Source organism: Coffea eugenioides, unplaced genomic scaffold (genome assembly GCF_003713205.1).
Source record: "Coffea eugenioides isolate CCC68of unplaced genomic scaffold, Ceug_1.0 ScVebR1_474;HRSCAF=1157, whole genome shotgun sequence".
NCBI lineage: Eukaryota > Viridiplantae > Streptophyta > Magnoliopsida > Gentianales > Rubiaceae > Coffea > Coffea eugenioides.
In genome coordinates this window covers 1,048-20,376 of record NW_020864314.1, presented here as the reverse complement: position 1 = coordinate 20,376, position 19,329 = coordinate 1,048, and the positions used below count along the sequence as shown (strand labels likewise).

The following is a 19,329-nucleotide window of genomic DNA, read 5'->3' as shown; positions in this document are numbered from 1 at the left end:
ATTCAAGCTTAAAGGTAAACAACCAATAATGAAAGTAGATACAAAGAAAGTTCGCTTTCTCAAATAAACATTCAAACCTTACATCACAAGTTTCCAAAAATACATCAAATCTCCCAATAACTACAACCACCATAAGTCGACTAATCAATTACATCCCAAAATACTAATAAAAAATATCAAGTTGGCTTCCCCAAAAATTCTTTCCAATCCGAGTTCCTGTTAAGGAAAACAAACTAATAAGGGGTGAGCTAATGCTCAGTGAGGCCAAGAAAATCATGCAAGCACGTAATAGAGCAAGTAGAAGAGCATGGGAGAAAATCGAGATATTACTAACTAGAAATTGCAAGTAATTGACATTTCAAGTAAGGAAAGTAAACATAAACAATTCAAGGATACTGTAGCTCTCAGGAGCTAAATTTCATGTAGCTGGGTTAAGATCTTGATCCAATTCCATGTTGACACTCCGTCAACCAAGTAAGTATCTTTTTTCTTCCCACTATTGCGTTTGCCTTATCTAAATAGTTGTAATCTTAATATATTTGTAGCCTTTTTTATAGTGTGACAAGGAGTTTGGCACCGTTAATATAGTAAAATTTATATTTTGGTTCATAGAGGGCTCGAGTGTTGTGGTACAGTTGTGGCTATAACTTCGGTTACCTTTCTTCCTTTTCTCTATCCCACCATCTCTTCGTTCTTGATCTCTTATTCTGGTCAAAACATCAACCTTATATTAACTAAAAATGGTTAATTAGAATAGTAGATATAGGATGGATTTTTCCAACGCGGGTGGATCTCCTGATGGTCAATGGTTTGCAACTTTGAATAGTAATTTGAAATCTTTAGAGCTTATAGTTCTTCGCAGTAAAGTGATTAACAATATGCTAAACTAATGGGATCGTTGTATTAATAGGATTCCAAAATTATCGAAATTGAGCTGCATGGAATTTATTAATAGGATTCCAAAATTATCCAAATTGAGCTACATCGAATCAGATTCTTTTGAAAGAGATAATTTTTTATTTTAGAAATGATATATATTGGCCTGCACACATATACTTTTGCAAATGGCTAATTTTTCTATGGTCCCTTATGGTTTGTCATAAAACGAAGACATCCCTTGTAGTAATTTTAAAGATCTACAATGACCTCCCTATTCAAGACTGTCAAGTTTTTTCCCTTTATTTTGATTTTTGCCTATGCTTAATTCGACTGTGAAGACAATATCTCATTTGGATCTATAAAATTTCACAATGACAAATTTGGGTGTTTGCAGTATATATACTTTGTGATATTAATGCCTCAAAGCTAAAATGCTTATATATGAGCATGTTAAAATTGAAGAGTGGTAAACTCGTAAAACTAGAGGTAGCACTTTGCTTAATTTGACAAACTTCAAGAAAGGTTGGTGTAATATAACCTTTCGTGAATCACAATTGGTGGACGAGGTGGCTGTACAGTATAAATACATAAAGAAAGAAGGTTCAAGATAACTATGTCGTATAAAATGTGATTTAACAGTTTCTCTTTTCCGTTTTCATAATTTGCACGAGTTCATATTTTCTCATTTTAAGTGAAAACATGAACATGTTCTTGTTCCTAAGAGGCAAGTTGTTAAAGCAAACATCTTTTCTCCAGTTTATAGATGAAACGTAGGCATTGCTTAAATTTTGGAAGGTCAGGTGCCACTGATCGCATATATGACATTTGATCAAGATTGATTTCAAAAAGCTATCAAATTTATTCATCAATTAATAGACACCAATTGCATCTCTTTCTTTATTTTCGTTTGAATTAATCTCAAGAAACTTTATTGTTTTTCAATGAATAATATCCATAATATTCAGGGGCAACTGGCTGATTGCCAATCGAGGCAAATTTCTAAAAATAATGGTTAAAAAAAAAGGTATTTGTCGGGTTCTATCACATTCATCTCATATTGTAGCATCGCTGTACATGAGGATCGCATATCTCATGTATGGCCGCTAAATTTTCTTTGTTTCTAAATTTTTTTTTAAACCAACACATGTACGGTGACATATTATTTTTTTTACATTCTAGTCCCTAGGGAATAGAATTTTACATTCTAGTCCCTAGGGAATAGAATGCAAAATGTCAAACAAAAAAAATAGGAATAGGGTAGCTACATATATCATGTGTGGCTACGCATTGATAGTTTTTTTTTTTAAAAAATTTTGAGTGCGGTTACACTTGAAATGATTATGATTTTGATCCAAAGAAGAAAATGAAAATTTAAAGCATCTTTACTTGGAATAATATATCCTATGCTTTTGGTCTCCAAAGGGAAAAATAATTGATAATTTAAAGTACTTCACTTGTAATTTATACTTGTCATTGCAAAACTTTTTGTATATGTGTAAAATCATTACTATCGTTTGTGGTTCATAGGAGAATTATATGAAATCTATTTGTCCATTGCTTAATAGTACATATCATTAAAAAATATACGAACCTAGTTGGGGACAATCTTTTTTGGATCTATTGGAGAGAGATGTGTTGTATGAGTCTGAAGAAAGTCAAGTATATGTGTTGCTTGAGAAATCTGAAAAACAATTGAGATTCTGCCAATGTGTAAAATACTTTTATAAGAAGATAGTTTATTGGCCAAACTATTGAAAAGATTGCACACTGTTAAATGCTAGGAAAACAAGTAGTCTGGTTACACTGGTATAAGTCTCAGGATGTGCTAAAAGAATAAAATTGAGATTACATTAACAATTCAAAACAAAAAAATTCAAAGTCATGTGCAGCTATACTATTACTTTTTTTTAATAAAATTGGCATTTTTCATTTCAGTCCCGAGGGATTGGAATGTTGAAAAAATTAATGTGGTGTCGCATATTTTAGTTAAAAAAAATTATGTGCAAGAACGCTAGAAGAAGAAGCAGATATGGCAGAGTACCACTTTTGCTTTTTTTTTTCAAATATTATTTTGGAAAATTGCTAGTTATCAGTACGAAAAATCAAACTCCCCATCCGGCATGCTATTTTCTCATTTCGTAATCTTTAACCCAATTTTTGATGCTCAATTTGGAATTGGGAGCAGCATTATTGTTATAGAAGTGCTGGGTTCGAATAGGTTTTAGAAATGAGACAGTTTTACTCCATGCCGTTAGTGCCATTACACTTGCATTTATGATGAGTGCAGCAGGGTTATTGGTCGATTTTTGGCAGCTTTATCTAAATCTTGGACCAAAATAAAAAAACATTCCAACAGTTACCTAAGGGCACCGTAATATATCCTAATTTGTGTACAATCACTAATACTAGTAATCTCATCTGCAAAAAGAAAAAAAAATTCTGGGTGGACGTACATGTGAATTTGTTTGTATGGTGCTAATTTATTTTCAAAACATTAAAAGGGCATGCTTTTGTTTTTTAGCCAATGTCTGTTGTGTATATAGGTACTCCTAAATTGTTGCTAAAGTAATTAGTTCATTTCTAATCCATCTGGATAAGATTATATTATCTCAAAATACAACATGTTATATATATATATTAAATTTACATTGTCGACTTTATGAGACAGTATTTCTATATTTTTCATTTTCTTCGACCAATTTTCTTTTTGAAAACTATATTTAAGTTTGGTATTCTTCAAGCAATATTTCCTTTTCATGATTTTTAGATTATTTATAACACCAACTCGATGACACTATCATTTTTTACCAATGTTTTTGTACACACATAATATTATTATGCTTAATAATTACACTACGATATTTCTATCTACAAAGCAGTACTGTTAAGTGGGAAAAACGATTACGCACATCAAAGGGCAGGAATAACAATGGAGTTTATATCAATGGCTTAATTTGTATCATTAATCTATGGAAGGTCATTAGTATAAAGGAATTGGCTTTTTGGATTAGAATAAAACTATTTTTCCTTTTCATGATTTTCAGATTATTTATAACACCAACTTGACGACACTATCATTTTTTACCAATGTTTTTGTACACACATAACATTATTATGCTTAATAATTACACTACGATATTTCTATCTACAAAGAGTTACTGTTAAGTGGGTAAAACGATTATGCACATCAAAGGGCAGGAATAACAATGGAGTTTATATCAATGGCTTAATTTGTATCATTAATCTATGGAAGGTCATTAGTATAAAAGAATTGGCTTTTTTTGATTTGTGTCATTCCATGTCATTTGTTATACTGTGCCACCCACTTAATCCTTCTCCACTGCCCACCCAGCAAACTCATTTACCTACCAGACCTGTGCGTTGTTCAACTTGATAGTAAATGACACACAAGTTGTGAGAGTTCAGTTATTGGGTTAACTTTGTACATGTGAAAGTAGATGAACAAACACTTTATGTTTTTCTTTGGACTTGGTGGCCTGAATTTTTTTTGCCAAGGGGAAGTAATTCTTTGCGTAGAAGTTGTATGCATGCTTATCTTGGTTATTATTTCTTATTATGCGAGAAAAAGTTCGATAATGTTGCAATCACTAAAGTTGACCCAATGATTATGGGAAGGCTTCAAGTCGAATCTAGAGACTGATAGTTGGGGACAAAAAAGATATGGGGAGAGATGAGAGGATAGAAAATAAAAAGTTCATTAGCATTGCAATAAATTTGCTTAATATGAAGTAAGATGCAATGTTTTTTTACTTGAATAGATGCATTTTGTTTGAACATGAGCAATATGCATTCTTTTGGGTGTAGTGTTTATTAACAATGGGTTGCAAGTAATCCTATATATCTGATTGTTCTTGACTACAGCGGTTTATTGTCATTAGTTTAAACTTCATTGGCAGAGATAGTTGATTTTCTCTCTTTTTTCTCTATTCTTTTTCCTTAATTTTAAGTACACTGCAACACAAAGAACAAGCAAAACGTTCCTTCTCCCGCAAGTACTTTTTTAACAGGGATATTGACAATAAATAAGAAAGTTTGATATGTGACATAACTAATGATGAAGTGTAATGTAGATAAAAGTTTTAGTTGGGAGTGTGGTAATTTAATGACCATTACAAGTTAAATTTCCTGTTTGTAAAGGAGAATTTCGTCTTTGTAACAGTTGATACAATTAATTGAAAAACAACAAACATAATTATAAGATGAAGGGTATTAGAATACGACAAAAATTGAGACTATTTTATTTGTTTTCAAAAGTATCAAAACTAATGATATTTTCATACATAGTATGGATTCATCTAACAAAATTACTTCTTGAATGGATTCAAAAAATAATAAGACCTGAAATCTATTTGTCAGAAAGGGGGAAAGAAAAAAAAGGAGAAAAAAAAATTTCGAACTCGTTCCTACGCTTGCGGGAATCTAAGCAGCCTGAGCCGGAACGGTAGCATTGGCGCAGATTGGAGGGTTCAGCTTACCACTCAGAGCTGGCTTCACATTGGCACAATTGCTTGACACATTCCCTTGATTGCCATTGTATGCCAAGTCAATGTCAGCAACCTCTACACCCTCGCATGGGATACTCTTACTGCAAAGAAGAGTCACAACAGCTGGTGTTGCTGAAGTGCCAGTGATGTTCTTGAAGCTGACCTGAGCAATCTTAACACTTGATGGGGCCTGTAAATCAAAAGAACGAGGAGAGAAAAAAATTAGCTCGAAAAGAAATGCAGTTTAGAATTTGATTGTCTTAGCATGCATGTTTTTTAACTTACAGTGTTTGTGCATTGGTTGTTTGGGCAATATTCTTGATCAATGATCACTGGATTGCTGACATTTTGCATGATAATACCTTCAAAGTGCATATTGGTGGCACTGCCACTTTTAGAAGCTGGCCAGCTCTTTACTCTTACACCATTTAAAGTACCGGAGATGGTGCAGTCGGTAACAAAGATACCCTCAACAGGCAGTTCATTGTCATACCTTCCAAGACTTCCAACACTGATTCCATGGCCAGGTCCACATGTCACTTTGCTTATGTTAACTTGTTTGGCACCATCGCCAATTGAGATGCAATCGTCCCCGGTTCCTATGTTTGAATCCGTGATGACTACTCCAGTGGAATGTCCAATGTGAATACCATCAGTGTTGGGACTGTCCCCAGGTGCTGTGATTGTGAAGTGTTGGAATGTTATATTGTTGCATCCGAAAAGATTCACGTGAAACAGTTTGCTGTTCAAAGAAGTTAGGTCGCGGATGACAGTGTTGTTGACGAAATTCAAGCTCAAAGTCTGCAATTTCAAGTTAAAAAAGGCACAACAATCAGATTACTAATTGAACTCGTGTATCGTTGGCAAAACATTCATAGGTATGTATTCAATGTTGTAAAAGCTGGCTCACATTTGGAAGTTTGCTGCATTCGGTTTTTACACGACATTCATTTTGGGTCCAAGCTTTGGCTCCTTGGCCATCCAAGGTACCACCTCCGGAGAGTGTCAATTGGTCAACGTATATAATTGTCATCCATTCCTTATCCTTGCTTATTTGTGCAGGATCTTCAGGTGCTTTGATGGTGCCTTGTATTTGAATCTCAACGGGAGCTTTGCAAGGACCTTCAAGGTTCGCTTCTTTCAATAAAAATGTGCCATTTGGAATCAAAATTGTAGATGCTGTTGTAGAATTACATGCTTGTTTCCAAGCATCCGCCAAAACCTGCAATAATGGCAAATCTTTTAGAGCCCAATTGTTTATTTCAATGGGGACAATGCTTTCGACAAATCACGAACTTTTCTCCAAATTTTGGTGAACTGATCAATCAACCAAATCAATTTCGATGTATGTAGCTTCTGCATTAAGATTAAGATTAATTACCTGACTCATGTCAGCACTGCCATCTGGTTTTGCGCCAAGTTGAGTGACATCAATAGGTCCAGTTTGGGCCTGGGCAATGCATGTAAAGAACAGCCATGAACACAACAATATGATGTCTAATGCTCTTGCCATCTTTTGCTCTTCTTTTTTTTTTCTTTTTTTTTCCCACTATTTGCGTTTGTTTTATTTGAATAGTGTAATCTTAACAACAGTTGTAGCTTTTTTATAGTGGTGACAAGGAGTTTGGCACCGTTAGTTACCAAAATTTATGTTCGTGGTTCGTAAGAGACTCGAGTGTTGTGGTACAGTTGTGGCCATAACTTCGGTTACCGTTCTTCCCTTTCTCTATCCCACCATCTCTCCCTTCTTGATCTCCTAATCTGGTCAAAACATCAACCTTATATTAACTAAAAACGGTTAATTAGAATGGCAGATATAGGATGGATTTTTTCAACGCGGGTGGATCTCCTGATGGTCAATGGTTTGCAACTTTGAATAGTAATTTGAAATCTTTAGAGCTTATAGTTCTTCGCAGTAAAGTGATTAACAATGTGCTAAACTAAAGGGATCGTTGTATTAATAGGATTCCAAAATTATCGAAATCGAGTTGCTTGGAATGTATTAATAGGATTCCAAAATTATCCAAATTGAGCTACATCGAATCAGATTCTTTTGAAAGAGATAATTTTTTATTTTAGAAATGATGTATATTGGCCTGCACACATATACTTTTGCAAATGGCTAATTTTTCTATGGTCCCTTATGGTTTGTCATAAAACGAAGACATCCCTTGTAGTAATTTTAAAGATCTACAATGACCTCCCTATTCAAGACTATCAAGTTTTTTTCCTTTATTTTGATTTTTGCCTATGCTTAATTCGACTGTGAAGACAATATCTCATTTGGATCTATAAAATTTCACAATGACAAATTTGGGTGTTTGCAGTATATATACTTTGTGATATTAATGCCTCAAAGCTAAAATGCTTATATATGAGCATGTTAAAATTGAAGAGTGGTAAACTCGTAAAACTAGAGGTAGCACTTTGCTTAATTTGACAAACTTCAAGAAAGGCTGGTGTAATATAATCTTTCGTGAATCACAATCGGTGGACGAGATGGCTGTACAGTACAAATACCCAAAGAATCAAGATTCAAGATAACTATGTCATATAAAATGTGGTTTAACAGTTTCTTTTTTCCGTTTTCTTAATTTGCACGAGTTCATATTTTCTCATTTTAAGTGAAAACATGAACATGTTCTTGTTCCAAATAGGCAAGTTGTTAAAGCAAACATCTTTTCTCCGGTTTATACATGAAACGTAGACATTGCTTAAATTTTGGAAGGTCAGGTGCCACTGATCGCATATATGACATTTGATCAAGATTGATTTCAAAAAGCTATCAAATTTATTCATCAGTTTGTAGACACTAATCGAATCTCTTTCTTTATTTTCTTCTGAATTAACCTCAAGAAACTTTATTGTTTTTCAATGAATAATATCCATAATATTCGGGTGCAACTGGCTGATTGCCTATCGAGGAAAATTTCTACAAATAATGGTAAAAAAAAAGGTATTTGTCGGGATCTATCACATTCGTCTCATGTTGTAGCATCGCTGTACATGGGGACCGCATATCTCATGTACGGCGACCGGCTAAATTTTATTTGTTTCTAAAAATTTTTTTTAAACCAAAACTTGTACGGTGACATATTTTTTTTTTTTTACATTCTAGTCCCAAGGGAGTAGAATGCAAAATGTCAAACAAAAAAATAGGAATAGTGTAGCTACATATATCATGTGTGGCTACACATTGATAGTTTTTTTTAAATTTTGAGTGCGGTTACACTTGGAATGATTATGATTCTGATCCAAAGAAGAATAAGAAAATTTCAAGCATCTTTACTTGGAGTAATATATCCTATGCTTTTGGTGTCCAAAAGGGAAAAACAATTGATAATTTGAAATACTTCACTTGTAATTTATACTTGTCATTGGAAAATTTTTTGTATGTGTGTAAAATCATTACTATCGTTTGTGCTTCATAGGAAAATTATATGAAATATATCTGTCCACAACTTAATAGTACATATCATTAAAAAAAAATATGAACCTACTTGGGGACAAGCTTTTTTGTATCTATTGGAGAGAGATGTGTTGTATGAGTTTGAAGAAAGTCAAGTATATGTGTTGCTTGAGAAATCTAAAAAATAATTGAGATTCTGCCAATGTGTACAATGCTTTTATAAGAAGATAGTTTTCGGCCAAACTATTGAAAAGATTGCACACTGTTAAATGTTAGGAAAACAAGTAGTCTGGTTGCACTGGTATAAGGCCCAGGATGTGCTAAAAGAATTAAATTGAGACTACACGAACAATTCAAAACAAAAAAAAATTCAAAATCATGTGCAGCGATACTCTTACATCTTTTAGCATTGTGCATTTCAGTCCCGAGGGACTGGAATGTTAAAAAAAATTAATGTGGTGTCACATATTTTGGCTAAAAAAAATTATGTGCAAGGACGGTAGAAGAAGAAATAGATATGGCAGAGTACCACTTTTGCTTTTTTTAAAAAAAAAAAATATTATTTTGGAAAATTGGTAGTTATCAGTACCAAAAATCCAACTCCCCGTCCGGCATGCTATTTTCTCTTTTCGTAATCTTTGTCCCAATTTTTGATGCTCAATTTGGAATTGGAAGCAGCATTTTCGTTATAGAAGTGTTGGGGTCGAATAGGTTTAAGAACAGAGACAAGTTTTACTCCATGACGTTAGTGTCATTATACTTGTATTTATGATGAGTGCAGCTGGGTTATTGGTCGATTTTAGGCAGCTTTATCTAAATCTTGGACCAAAATAAATAATCATTCCAACAATTACCTAAGCGCACAGTAATATATCCTAATTTGTGTACAATCACTAATACTAGTAATCTCATCTGGAAAAAGCAAAAAAATTCTGGGTGGACATACATGTGAATTTGTTTGTATGGTGCTAATTTATTTCCAAAACATAAAATGGGCATGCTTATTGTTTTCTTAGCCGATGATCTGTTGTGAATATAGGTACTCCTAAATTGTTGGTAAAGTAATTAGTTTATTCCTAATCCATCTGGATAAGATTATATTATCTCAAAATACAACATGTTATATATATATATATATACATATATTAAATTTACATTGTCGACTTTATGAGACAGAATTTCTATATTTTTCATTTTCTTCGACCAATTTTATTTTTGAAAACTTTATTTAAGTTTGGTATTCTTTAATCTATGGAAGGTCATTAGTATAAAAGAATTGGCTTTTTTTGATTTGTGTCATTCCATGTCATTTGTTATACTGTGCCACCCACTTAATCCTTCTCCACTGCCCACCCAGCAAACTCATTTACCTACCAGACCTGTGCGTTGTTCAACTTGATAGTAAATGACACACAAGTTGTGAGAGTTCAGTTATTGGGTTAACTTTGTACATGTGAAAGTAGATGAACAAACACTTTATGTTTTTCTTTGGACTTGGTGGCCTGAATTTTTTTTGCCAAGGGGAAGTAATTCTTTGCGTAGAAGTTGTATGCATGCTTATCTTGGTTATTATTTCTTATTATGCGAGAAAAAGTTCGATAATGTTGCAATCACTAAAGTTGACCCAATGATTATGGGAAGGCTTCAAGTCGAATCTAGAGACTGATAGTTGGGGACAAAAAAGATATGGGGAGAGATGAGAGGATAGAAAATAAAAAGTTCATTAGCATTGCAATAAATTTGCTTAATATGAAGTAAGATGCAATGTTTTTTTACTTGAATAGATGCATTTTGTTTGAACATGAGCAATATGCATTCTTTTGGGTGTAGTGTTTATTAACAATGGGTTGCAAGTAATCCTATATATCTGATTGTTCTTGACTACAGCGGTTTATTGTCATTAGTTTAAACTTCATTGGCAGAGATAGTTGATTTTCTCTCTTTTTTCTCTATTCTTTTTCCTTAATTTTAAGTACACTGCAACACAAAGAACAAGCAAAACGTTCCTTCTCCCGCAAGTACTTTTTTAACAGGGATATTGACAATAAATAAGAAAGTTTGATATGTGACATAACTAATGATGAAGTGTAATGTAGATAAAAGTTTTAGTTGGGAGTGTGGTAATTTAATGACCATTACAAGTTAAATTTCCTGTTTGTAAAGGAGAATTTCGTCTTTGTAACAGTTGATACAATTAATTGAAAAACAACAAACATAATTATAAGATGAAGGGTATTAGAATACGACAAAAATTGAGACTATTTTATTTGTTTTCAAAAGTATCAAAACTAATGATATTTTCATACATAGTATGGATTCATCTAACAAAATTACTTCTTGAATGGATTCAAAAAATAATAAGACCTGAAATCTATTTGTCAGAAAGGGGGAAAGAAAAAAAAGGAGAAAAAAAAATTTCGAACTCGTTCCTACGCTTGCGGGAATCTAAGCAGCCTGAGCCGGAACGGTAGCATTGGCGCAGATTGGAGGGTTCAGCTTACCACTCAGAGCTGGCTTCACATTGGCACAATTGCTTGACACATTCCCTTGATTGCCATTGTATGCCAAGTCAATGTCAGCAACCTCTACACCCTCGCATGGGATACTCTTACTGCAAAGAAGAGTCACAACAGCTGGTGTTGCTGAAGTGCCAGTGATGTTCTTGAAGCTGACCTGAGCAATCTTAACACTTGATGGGGCCTGTAAATCAAAAGAACGAGGAGAGAAAAAAATTAGCTCGAAAAGAAATGCAGTTTAGAATTTGATTGTCTTAGCATGCATGTTTTTTAACTTACAGTGTTTGTGCATTGGTTGTTTGGGCAATATTCTTGATCAATGATCACTGGATTGCTGACATTTTGCATGATAATACCTTCAAAGTGCATATTGGTGGCACTGCCACTTTTAGAAGCTGGCCAGCTCTTTACTCTTACACCATTTAAAGTACCGGAGATGGTGCAGTCGGTAACAAAGATACCCTCAACAGGCAGTTCATTGTCATACCTTCCAAGACTTCCAACACTGATTCCATGGCCAGGTCCACATGTCACTTTGCTTATGTTAACTTGTTTGGCACCATCGCCAATTGAGATGCAATCGTCCCCGGTTCCTATGTTTGAATCCGTGATGACTACTCCAGTGGAATGTCCAATGTGAATACCATCAGTGTTGGGACTGTCCCCAGGTGCTGTGATTGTGAAGTGTTGGAATGTTATATTGTTGCATCCGAAAAGATTCACGTGAAACAGTTTGCTGTTCAAAGAAGTTAGGTCGCGGATGACAGTGTTGTTGACGAAATTCAAGCTCAAAGTCTGCAATTTCAAGTTAAAAAAGGCACAACAATCAGATTACTAATTGAACTCGTGTATCGTTGGCAAAACATTCATAGGTATGTATTCAATGTTGTAAAAGCTGGCTCACATTTGGAAGTTTGCTGCATTCGGTTTTTACACGACATTCATTTTGGGTCCAAGCTTTGGCTCCTTGGCCATCCAAGGTACCACCTCCGGAGAGTGTCAATTGGTCAACGTATATAATTGTCATCCATTCCTTATCCTTGCTTATTTGTGCAGGATCTTCAGGTGCTTTGATGGTGCCTTGTATTTGAATCTCAACGGGAGCTTTGCAAGGACCTTCAAGGTTCGCTTCTTTCAATAAAAATGTGCCCTTTGGAATCAAAATTGTAGATGCTGTTGTAGAATTACATGCTTGTTTCCAAGCATCCGCCAAAACCTGCAATAATGGCAAATCTTTTAGAGCCCAATTGTTTATTTCAATGGGGACAATGCTTTCGACAAATCACGAACTTTTCTCCAAATTTTGGTGAACTGATCAATCAACCAAATCAATTTCGATGTATGTAGCTTCTGCATTAAGATTAAGATTAATTACCTGACTCATGTCAGCACTGCCATCTGGTTTTGCGCCAAGTTGAGTGACATCAATAGGTCCAGTTTGGGCCTGGGCAATGCATGTAAAGAACAGCCATGAACACAACAATATGATGTCTAATGCTCTTGCCATCTTTTGCTCTTCTTTTTTTTTTCTTTTTTTTTCCCACTATTTGCGTTTGTTTTATTTGAATAGTGTAATCTTAACAACAGTTGTAGCTTTTTTATAGTGGTGACAAGGAGTTTGGCACCGTTAGTTACCAAAATTTATGTTCGTGGTTCGTAAGAGACTCGAGTGTTGTGGTACAGTTGTGGCCATAACTTCGGTTACCGTTCTTCCCTTTCTCTATCCCACCATCTCTCCCTTCTTGATCTCCTAATCTGGTCAAAACATCGTAAGAGACTCGAGTGTTGTGGTACAGTTGTGGCCATAACTTCGGTTACCGTTCTTCCCTTTCTCTATCCCACCATCTCTCCCTTCTTGATCTCCTAATCTGGTCAAAACATCAACCTTATATTAACTAAAAACGGTTAATTAGAATGGCAGATATAGGATGGATTTTTTCAACGCGGGTGGATCTCCTGATGGTCAATGGTTTGCAACTTTGAATAGTAATTTGAATGTATTAATAGGATTCCAAAATTATCCAAATTGAGCTACATCGAATCAGATTCTTTTGAAAGAGATAATTTTTTATTTTAGAAATGATGTATATTGGCCTGCACACATATACTTTTGCAAATGGCTAATTTTTCTATGGTCCCTTATGGTTTGTCATAAAACGAAGACATCCCTTGTAGTAATTTTAAAGATCTACAATGACCTCCCTATTCAAGACTATCAAGTTTTTTTCCTTTATTTTGATTTTTGCCTATGCTTAATTCGACTGTGAAGACAATATCTCATTTGGATCTATAAAATTTCACAATGACAAATTTGGGTGTTTGCAGTATATATACTTTGTGATATTAATGCCTCAAAGCTAAAATGCTTATATATGAGCATGTTAAAATTGAAGAGTGGTAAACTCGTAAAACTAGAGGTAGCACTTTGCTTAATTTGACAAACTTCAAGAAAGGCTGGTGTAATATAATCTTTCGTGAATCACAATCGGTGGACGAGATGGCTGTACAGTACAAATACCCAAAGAATCAAGATTCAAGATAACTATGTCATATAAAATGTGGTTTAACAGTTTCTTTTTTCCGTTTTCTTAATTTGCACGAGTTCATATTTTCTCATTTTAAGTGAAAACATGAACATGTTCTTGTTCCAAATAGGCAAGTTGTTAAAGCAAACATCTTTTCTCCGGTTTATACATGAAACGTAGACATTGCTTAAATTTTGGAAGGTCAGGTGCCACTGATCGCATATATGACATTTGATCAAGATTGATTTCAAAAAGCTATCAAATTTATTCATCAGTTTGTAGACACTAATCGAATCTCTTTCTTTATTTTCTTCTGAATTAACCTCAAGAAACTTTATTGTTTTTCAATGAATAATATCCATAATATTCGGGTGCAACTGGCTGATTGCCTATCGAGGAAAATTTCTACAAATAATGGTAAAAAAAAAGGTATTTGTCGGGATCTATCACATTCGTCTCATGTTGTAGCATCGCTGTACATGGGGACCGCATATCTCATGTACGGCGACCGGCTAAATTTTATTTGTTTCTAAATTTTTTTTAAACCAACACTTGTACGGTGACATATTTTTTTTTTTTACATTCTAGTCCCAAGGGAGTAGAATGCAAAATGTCAAACAAAAAAATAGGAATAGTGTAGCTACATATATCATGTGTGGCTACACATTGATAGTTTTTTTTAAATTTTGAGTGCGGTTACACTTGGAATGATTATGATTCTGATCCAAAGAAGAATAAGAAAATTTCAAGCATCTTTACTTGGAGTAATATATCCTATGCTTTTGGTGTCCAAAAGGGAAAAACAATTGATAATTTGAAATACTTCACTTGTAATTTATACTTGTCATTGGAAAATTTTTTGTATGTGTGTAAAATCATTACTATCGTTTGTGCTTCATAGGAAAATTATATGAAATATATCTGTCCACAACTTAATAGTACATATCATTAAAAAAAAATATGAACCTACTTGGGGACAAGCTTTTTTGTATCTATTGGAGAGAGATGTGTTGTATGAGTTTGAAGAAAGTCAAGTATATGTGTTGCTTGAGAAATCTAAAAAATAATTGAGATTCTGCCAATGTGTACAATGCTTTTATAAGAAGATAGTTTTCGGCCAAACTATTGAAAAGATTGCACACTGTTAAATGTTAGGAAAACAAGTAGTCTGGTTGCACTGGTATAAGGCCCAGGATGTGCTAAAAGAATTAAATTGAGACTACACGAACAATTCAAAACAAAAAAAAATTCAAAATCATGTGCAGCGATACTCTTACATCTTTTAGCATTGTGCATTTCAGTCCCGAGGGACTGGAATGTTAAAAAAAATTAATGTGGTGTCACATATTTTGGCTAAAAAAAATTATGTGCAAGGACGGTAGAAGAAGAAATAGATATGGCAGAGTACCACTTTTGCTTTTTTTAAAAAAAAAAAAATATTATTTTGGAAAATTGGTAGTTATCAGTACCAAAAATCCAACTCCCCATCCGGCATGCTATTTTCTCTTTTCGTAATCTTTGTCCCAATTTTTGATGCTCAATTTGGAATTGGAAGCAGCATTTTCGTTATAGAAGTGTTGGGGTCGAATAGGTTTAAGAACAGAGACAAGTTTTACTCCATGACGTTAGTGTCATTATACTTGTATTTATGATGAGTGCAGCTGGGTTATTGGTCGATTTTAGGCAGCTTTATCTAAATCTTGGACCAAAATAAATAATCATTCCAACAATTACCTAAGCGCACAGTAATATATCCTAATTTGTGTACAATCACTAATACTAGTAATCTCATCTGGAAAAAGCAAAAAAATTCTGGGTGGACATACATGTGAATTTGTTTGTATGGTGCTAATTTATTTCCAAAACATAAAATGGGCATGCTTATTGTTTTCTTAGCCGATGATCTGTTGTGAATATAGGTACTCCTAAATTGTTGGTAAAGTAATTAGTTTATTCCTAATCCATCTGGATAAGATTATATTATCTCAAAATACAACATGTTATATATATATATATACATATATTAAATTTACATTGTCGACTTTATGAGACAGAATTTCTATATTTTTCATTTTCTTCGACCAATTTTCTTTTTGAAAACTTTATTTAAGTTTGGTATTCTTCATGCTATTTTTTCTTTTTATGGTTTTTAGATTATTTATAACTCCAACTCTATGACACTGTCATTTTTTACCAATGTTATTGTACACTCATAATATTATTATGCTTAATAATTACACTACGATATTTCTATCTACAAAGCAGTACTGTTAAGTGGGTAAAACGATTATGCACATCAAAGGGCAGGAATAACAATGGAGTTTATATCAATGGCTTAATTTGTATCATTAATCTATGGAAGGTCATTAGTATAAAAGAATTGGCTTTTTGGATTTGTGTCATTCCATGTCATTTTTTATACTGCGCCACCCACTTAATCCTTCTCCACTGCCCACCCAGCAAACTCATTTACCTACCAGACCTGTGCGTTGTTCAACTTGATAGTAAATGACACACAAGTTGTGAGAGTTCAGTTATTGGGTTAACTTTGTACATGTGAAAGTAGATGAACAAACACTTTATGTTTTTCTTTGGACTTGGTGGCCTGAATTTTTTTTGCCAAGGGGAAGTAATTCTTTGCGTAGAAGTTGTATGCATGCTTATCTTGGTTATTATTTCTTATTATGCGAGAAAAAGTTCGATAATGTTGCAATCACTAAAGTTGACCCAATGATTATGGGAAGGCTTCAAGTCGAATCTAGAGACTGATAGTTGGGGACAAAAAAGATATGGGGAGAGATGAGAGGATAGAAAATAAAAAGTTCATTAGCATTGCAATAAATTTGCTTAATATGAAGTAAGATGCAATGTTTTTTTACTTGAATAGATGCATTTTGTTTGAACATGAGCAATATGCATTCTTTTGGGTGTAGTGTTTATTAACAATGGGTTGCAAGTAATCCTATATATCTGATTGTTCTTGACTACAGCGGTTTATTGTCATTAGTTTAAACTTCATTGGCAGAGATAGTTGATTTTCTCTCTTTTTTCTCTATTCTTTTTCCTTAATTTTAAGTACACTGCAACACAAAGAACAAGCAAAACGTTCCTTCTCCCGCAAGTACTTTTTTAACAGGGATATTGACAATAAATAAGAAAGTTTGATATGTGACATAACTAATGATGAAGTGTAATGTAGATAAAAGTTTTAGTTGGGAGTGTGGTAATTTAATGACCATTACAAGTTAAATTTCCTGTTTGTAAAGGAGAATTTCGTCTTTGTAACAGTTGATACAATTAATTGAAAAACAACAAACATAATTATAAGATGAAGGGTATTAGAATACGACAAAAATTGAGACTATTTTATTTGTTTTCAAAAGTATCAAAACTAATGATATTTTCATACATAGTATGGATTCATCTAACAAAATTACTTCTTGAATGGATTCAAAAAATAATAAGACCTGAAATCTATTTGTCAGAAAGGGGGAAAGAAAAAAAAGGAGAAAAAAAAATTTCGAACTCGTTCCTACGCTTGCGGGAATCTAAGCAGCCTGAGCCGGAACGGTAGCATTGGCGCAGATTGGAGGGTTCAGCTTACCACTCAGAGCTGGCTTCACATTGGCACAATTGCTTGACACATTCCCTTGATTGCCATTGTATGCCAAGTCAATGTCAGCAACCTCTACACCCTCGCATGGGATACTCTTACTGCAAAGAAGAGTCACAACAGCTGGTGTTGCTGAAGTGCCAGTGATGTTCTTGAAGCTGACCTGAGCAATCTTAACACTTGATGGGGCCTGTAAATCAAAAGAACGAGGAGAGAAAAAAATTAGCTCGAAAAGAAATGCAGTTTAGAATTTGATTGTCTTAGCATGCATGTTTTTTAACTTACAGTGTTTGTGCATTGGTTGTTTGGGCAATATTCTTGATCAATGATCACTGGATTGCTGACATTTTGCATGATAATACCTTCAAAGTGCATATTGGTGGCACTGCCACTTTTAGAAGCTGGCCAGCTCTTTACTCTTACACCATTTAAAGTACCGGAGATGGTGCAGTCGGTAACAAAGATACCCTCAACAGGCAGTTCATTGTCATACCTTCCAAGACTTCCAACACTGATTCCATGGCCAGGTCCACATGTCACTTTGCTTATGTTAACTTGTTTGGCACCATCGCCAATTGAGATGCAATCGTCCCCGGTTCCTATGTTTGAATCCGTGATGACTACTCCAGTGGAATGTCCAATGTGAATACCATCAGTGTTGGGACTGTCCCCAGGTGCTGTGATTGTGAAGTGTTGGAATGTTATATTGTTGCATCCGAAAAGATTCACGTGAAACAGTTTGCTGTTCAAAGAAGTTAGGTCGCGGATGACAGTGTTGTTGACGAAATTCAAGCTCAAAGTCTGCAATTTCAAGTTAAAAAAGGCACAACAATCAGATTACTAATTGAACTCGTGTATCGTTGGCAAAACATTCATAGGTATGTATTCAATGTTGTAAAAGCTGGCTCACATTTGGAAGTTTGCTGCATTCGGTTTTTACACGACATTCATTTTGGGTCCAAGCTTTGGCTCCTTGGCCATCCAAGGTACCACCTCCGGAGAGTGTCAATTGGTCAACGTATATAATTGTCATCCATTCCTTATCCTTGCTTATTTGTGCAGGATCTTCAGGTGCTTTGATGGTGCCTTGTATTTGAATCTCAACGGGAGCTTTGCAAGGACCTTCAAGGTTCGCTTCTTTCAATAAAAATGTGCCATTTGGAATCAAAATTGTAGATGCTGTTGTAGAATTACATGCTTGTTTCCAAGCATCCGCCAAAACCTGCAATAATGGCAAATCTTTTAGAGCCCAATTGTTTATTTCAATGGGGACAATGCTTTCGACAAATCACGAACTTTTCTCCAAATTTTGGTGAACTGATCAATCAACCAAATCAATTTCGATGTATGTAGCTTCTGCATTAAGATTAAGATTAATTACCTGACTCATGTCAGCACTGCCATCTGGTTTTGCGCCAAGTTGAGTGACATCAATAGGTCCAGTTTGGGCCTGGGCAATGCATGTAAAGAACAGCCATGAACACAACAATATGATGTCTAATGCTCTTGCCATCTTTTGCTCTTCTTTTTTTTTTCTTTTTTTTTCCCACTATTTGCGTTTGTTTTATTTGAATAGTGTAATCTTAACAACAGTTGTAGCTTTTTTATAGTGGTGACAAGGAGTTTGGCACCGTTAGTTACCAAAATTTATGTTCGTGGTTCGTAAGAGACTCGAGTGTTGTGGTACAGTTGTGGCCATAACTTCGGTTACCGTTCTTCCCTTTCTCTATCCCACCATCTCTCCCTTCTTGATCTCCTAATCTGGTCAAAACATCAACCTTATATTAACTAAAAACGGTTAATTAGAATGGCAGATATAGGATGGATTTTTTCAACGCGGGTGGATCTCCTGATGGTCAATGGTTTGCAACTTTGAATAGTA

The 19,329-nt window shown here is 34.4% G+C and overlaps 3 protein-coding genes across 3 annotated transcripts; all 3 read right to left on the bottom strand.

Moving 5' to 3' along the window:
* Positions 1-5,319: 5,319 nt before the first annotated feature.
* On the bottom strand, positions 5,320-6,897 carry LOC113758310 (polygalacturonase-like). The gene is made up of 4 exons (XM_027301229.1): positions 6,766-6,897; positions 6,295-6,606; positions 5,670-6,185; positions 5,320-5,574 (listed from the first exon to the last, which is right to left on the bottom strand). Exons 1-4 carry the CDS (start codon positions 6,895-6,897, stop codon positions 5,320-5,322), a joined length of 1,215 nt encoding a protein of 404 aa, XP_027157030.1.
* A 4,341-nt stretch (positions 6,898-11,238) lies between these two features.
* On the bottom strand, positions 11,239-12,816 carry LOC113758309 (polygalacturonase-like). Its single transcript, XM_027301228.1, has 4 exons — positions 12,685-12,816; positions 12,214-12,525; positions 11,589-12,104; positions 11,239-11,493 (listed from the first exon to the last, which is right to left on the bottom strand). The coding sequence occupies exons 1-4, from the start codon at positions 12,814-12,816 to the stop codon at positions 11,239-11,241; spliced, it is 1,215 nt and encodes a 404-aa protein (XP_027157029.1).
* A 4,566-nt stretch (positions 12,817-17,382) lies between these two features.
* LOC113758311 (polygalacturonase-like) lies at positions 17,383-18,897 on the bottom strand (the record flags this gene model as incomplete). The annotated part of the gene is made up of 4 exons (XM_027301231.1): positions 17,383-17,637; positions 17,733-18,248; positions 18,358-18,669; positions 18,829-18,897. Coding segments are annotated over 4 exons (1,152 nt in total), but the record flags the coding sequence as incomplete, so codon positions are not given.
* Between the last annotated feature and the right edge of the window lie 432 nt (positions 18,898-19,329).

Coding starts and splice junctions, on each gene's coding strand:
- LOC113758309 (XM_027301228.1), bottom strand. CDS start 12,816: ATGGCAAGAGCATTAGACATCATATTGTTGTGTTCATGGCTGTTCTTT. Junction 12,526..12,684: donor GCAGTGCTGACATGAGTCAG/GTAATTAATCTT, acceptor CCATTATTGCAG/GTTTTGGCGGATGCTTGGAA. Junction 11,494..11,588: donor ACAACCAATGCACAAACACT/GTAAGTTAAAAA, acceptor TTTGATTTACAG/GCCCCATCAAGTGTTAAGAT.
- LOC113758310 (XM_027301229.1), bottom strand. CDS start 6,897: ATGGCAAGAGCATTAGACATCATATTGTTGTGTTCATGGCTGTTCTTT. Junction 6,607..6,765: donor GCAGTGCTGACATGAGTCAG/GTAATTAATCTT, acceptor CCATTATTGCAG/GTTTTGGCGGATGCTTGGAA. Junction 5,575..5,669: donor ACAACCAATGCACAAACACT/GTAAGTTAAAAA, acceptor TTTGATTTACAG/GCCCCATCAAGTGTTAAGAT.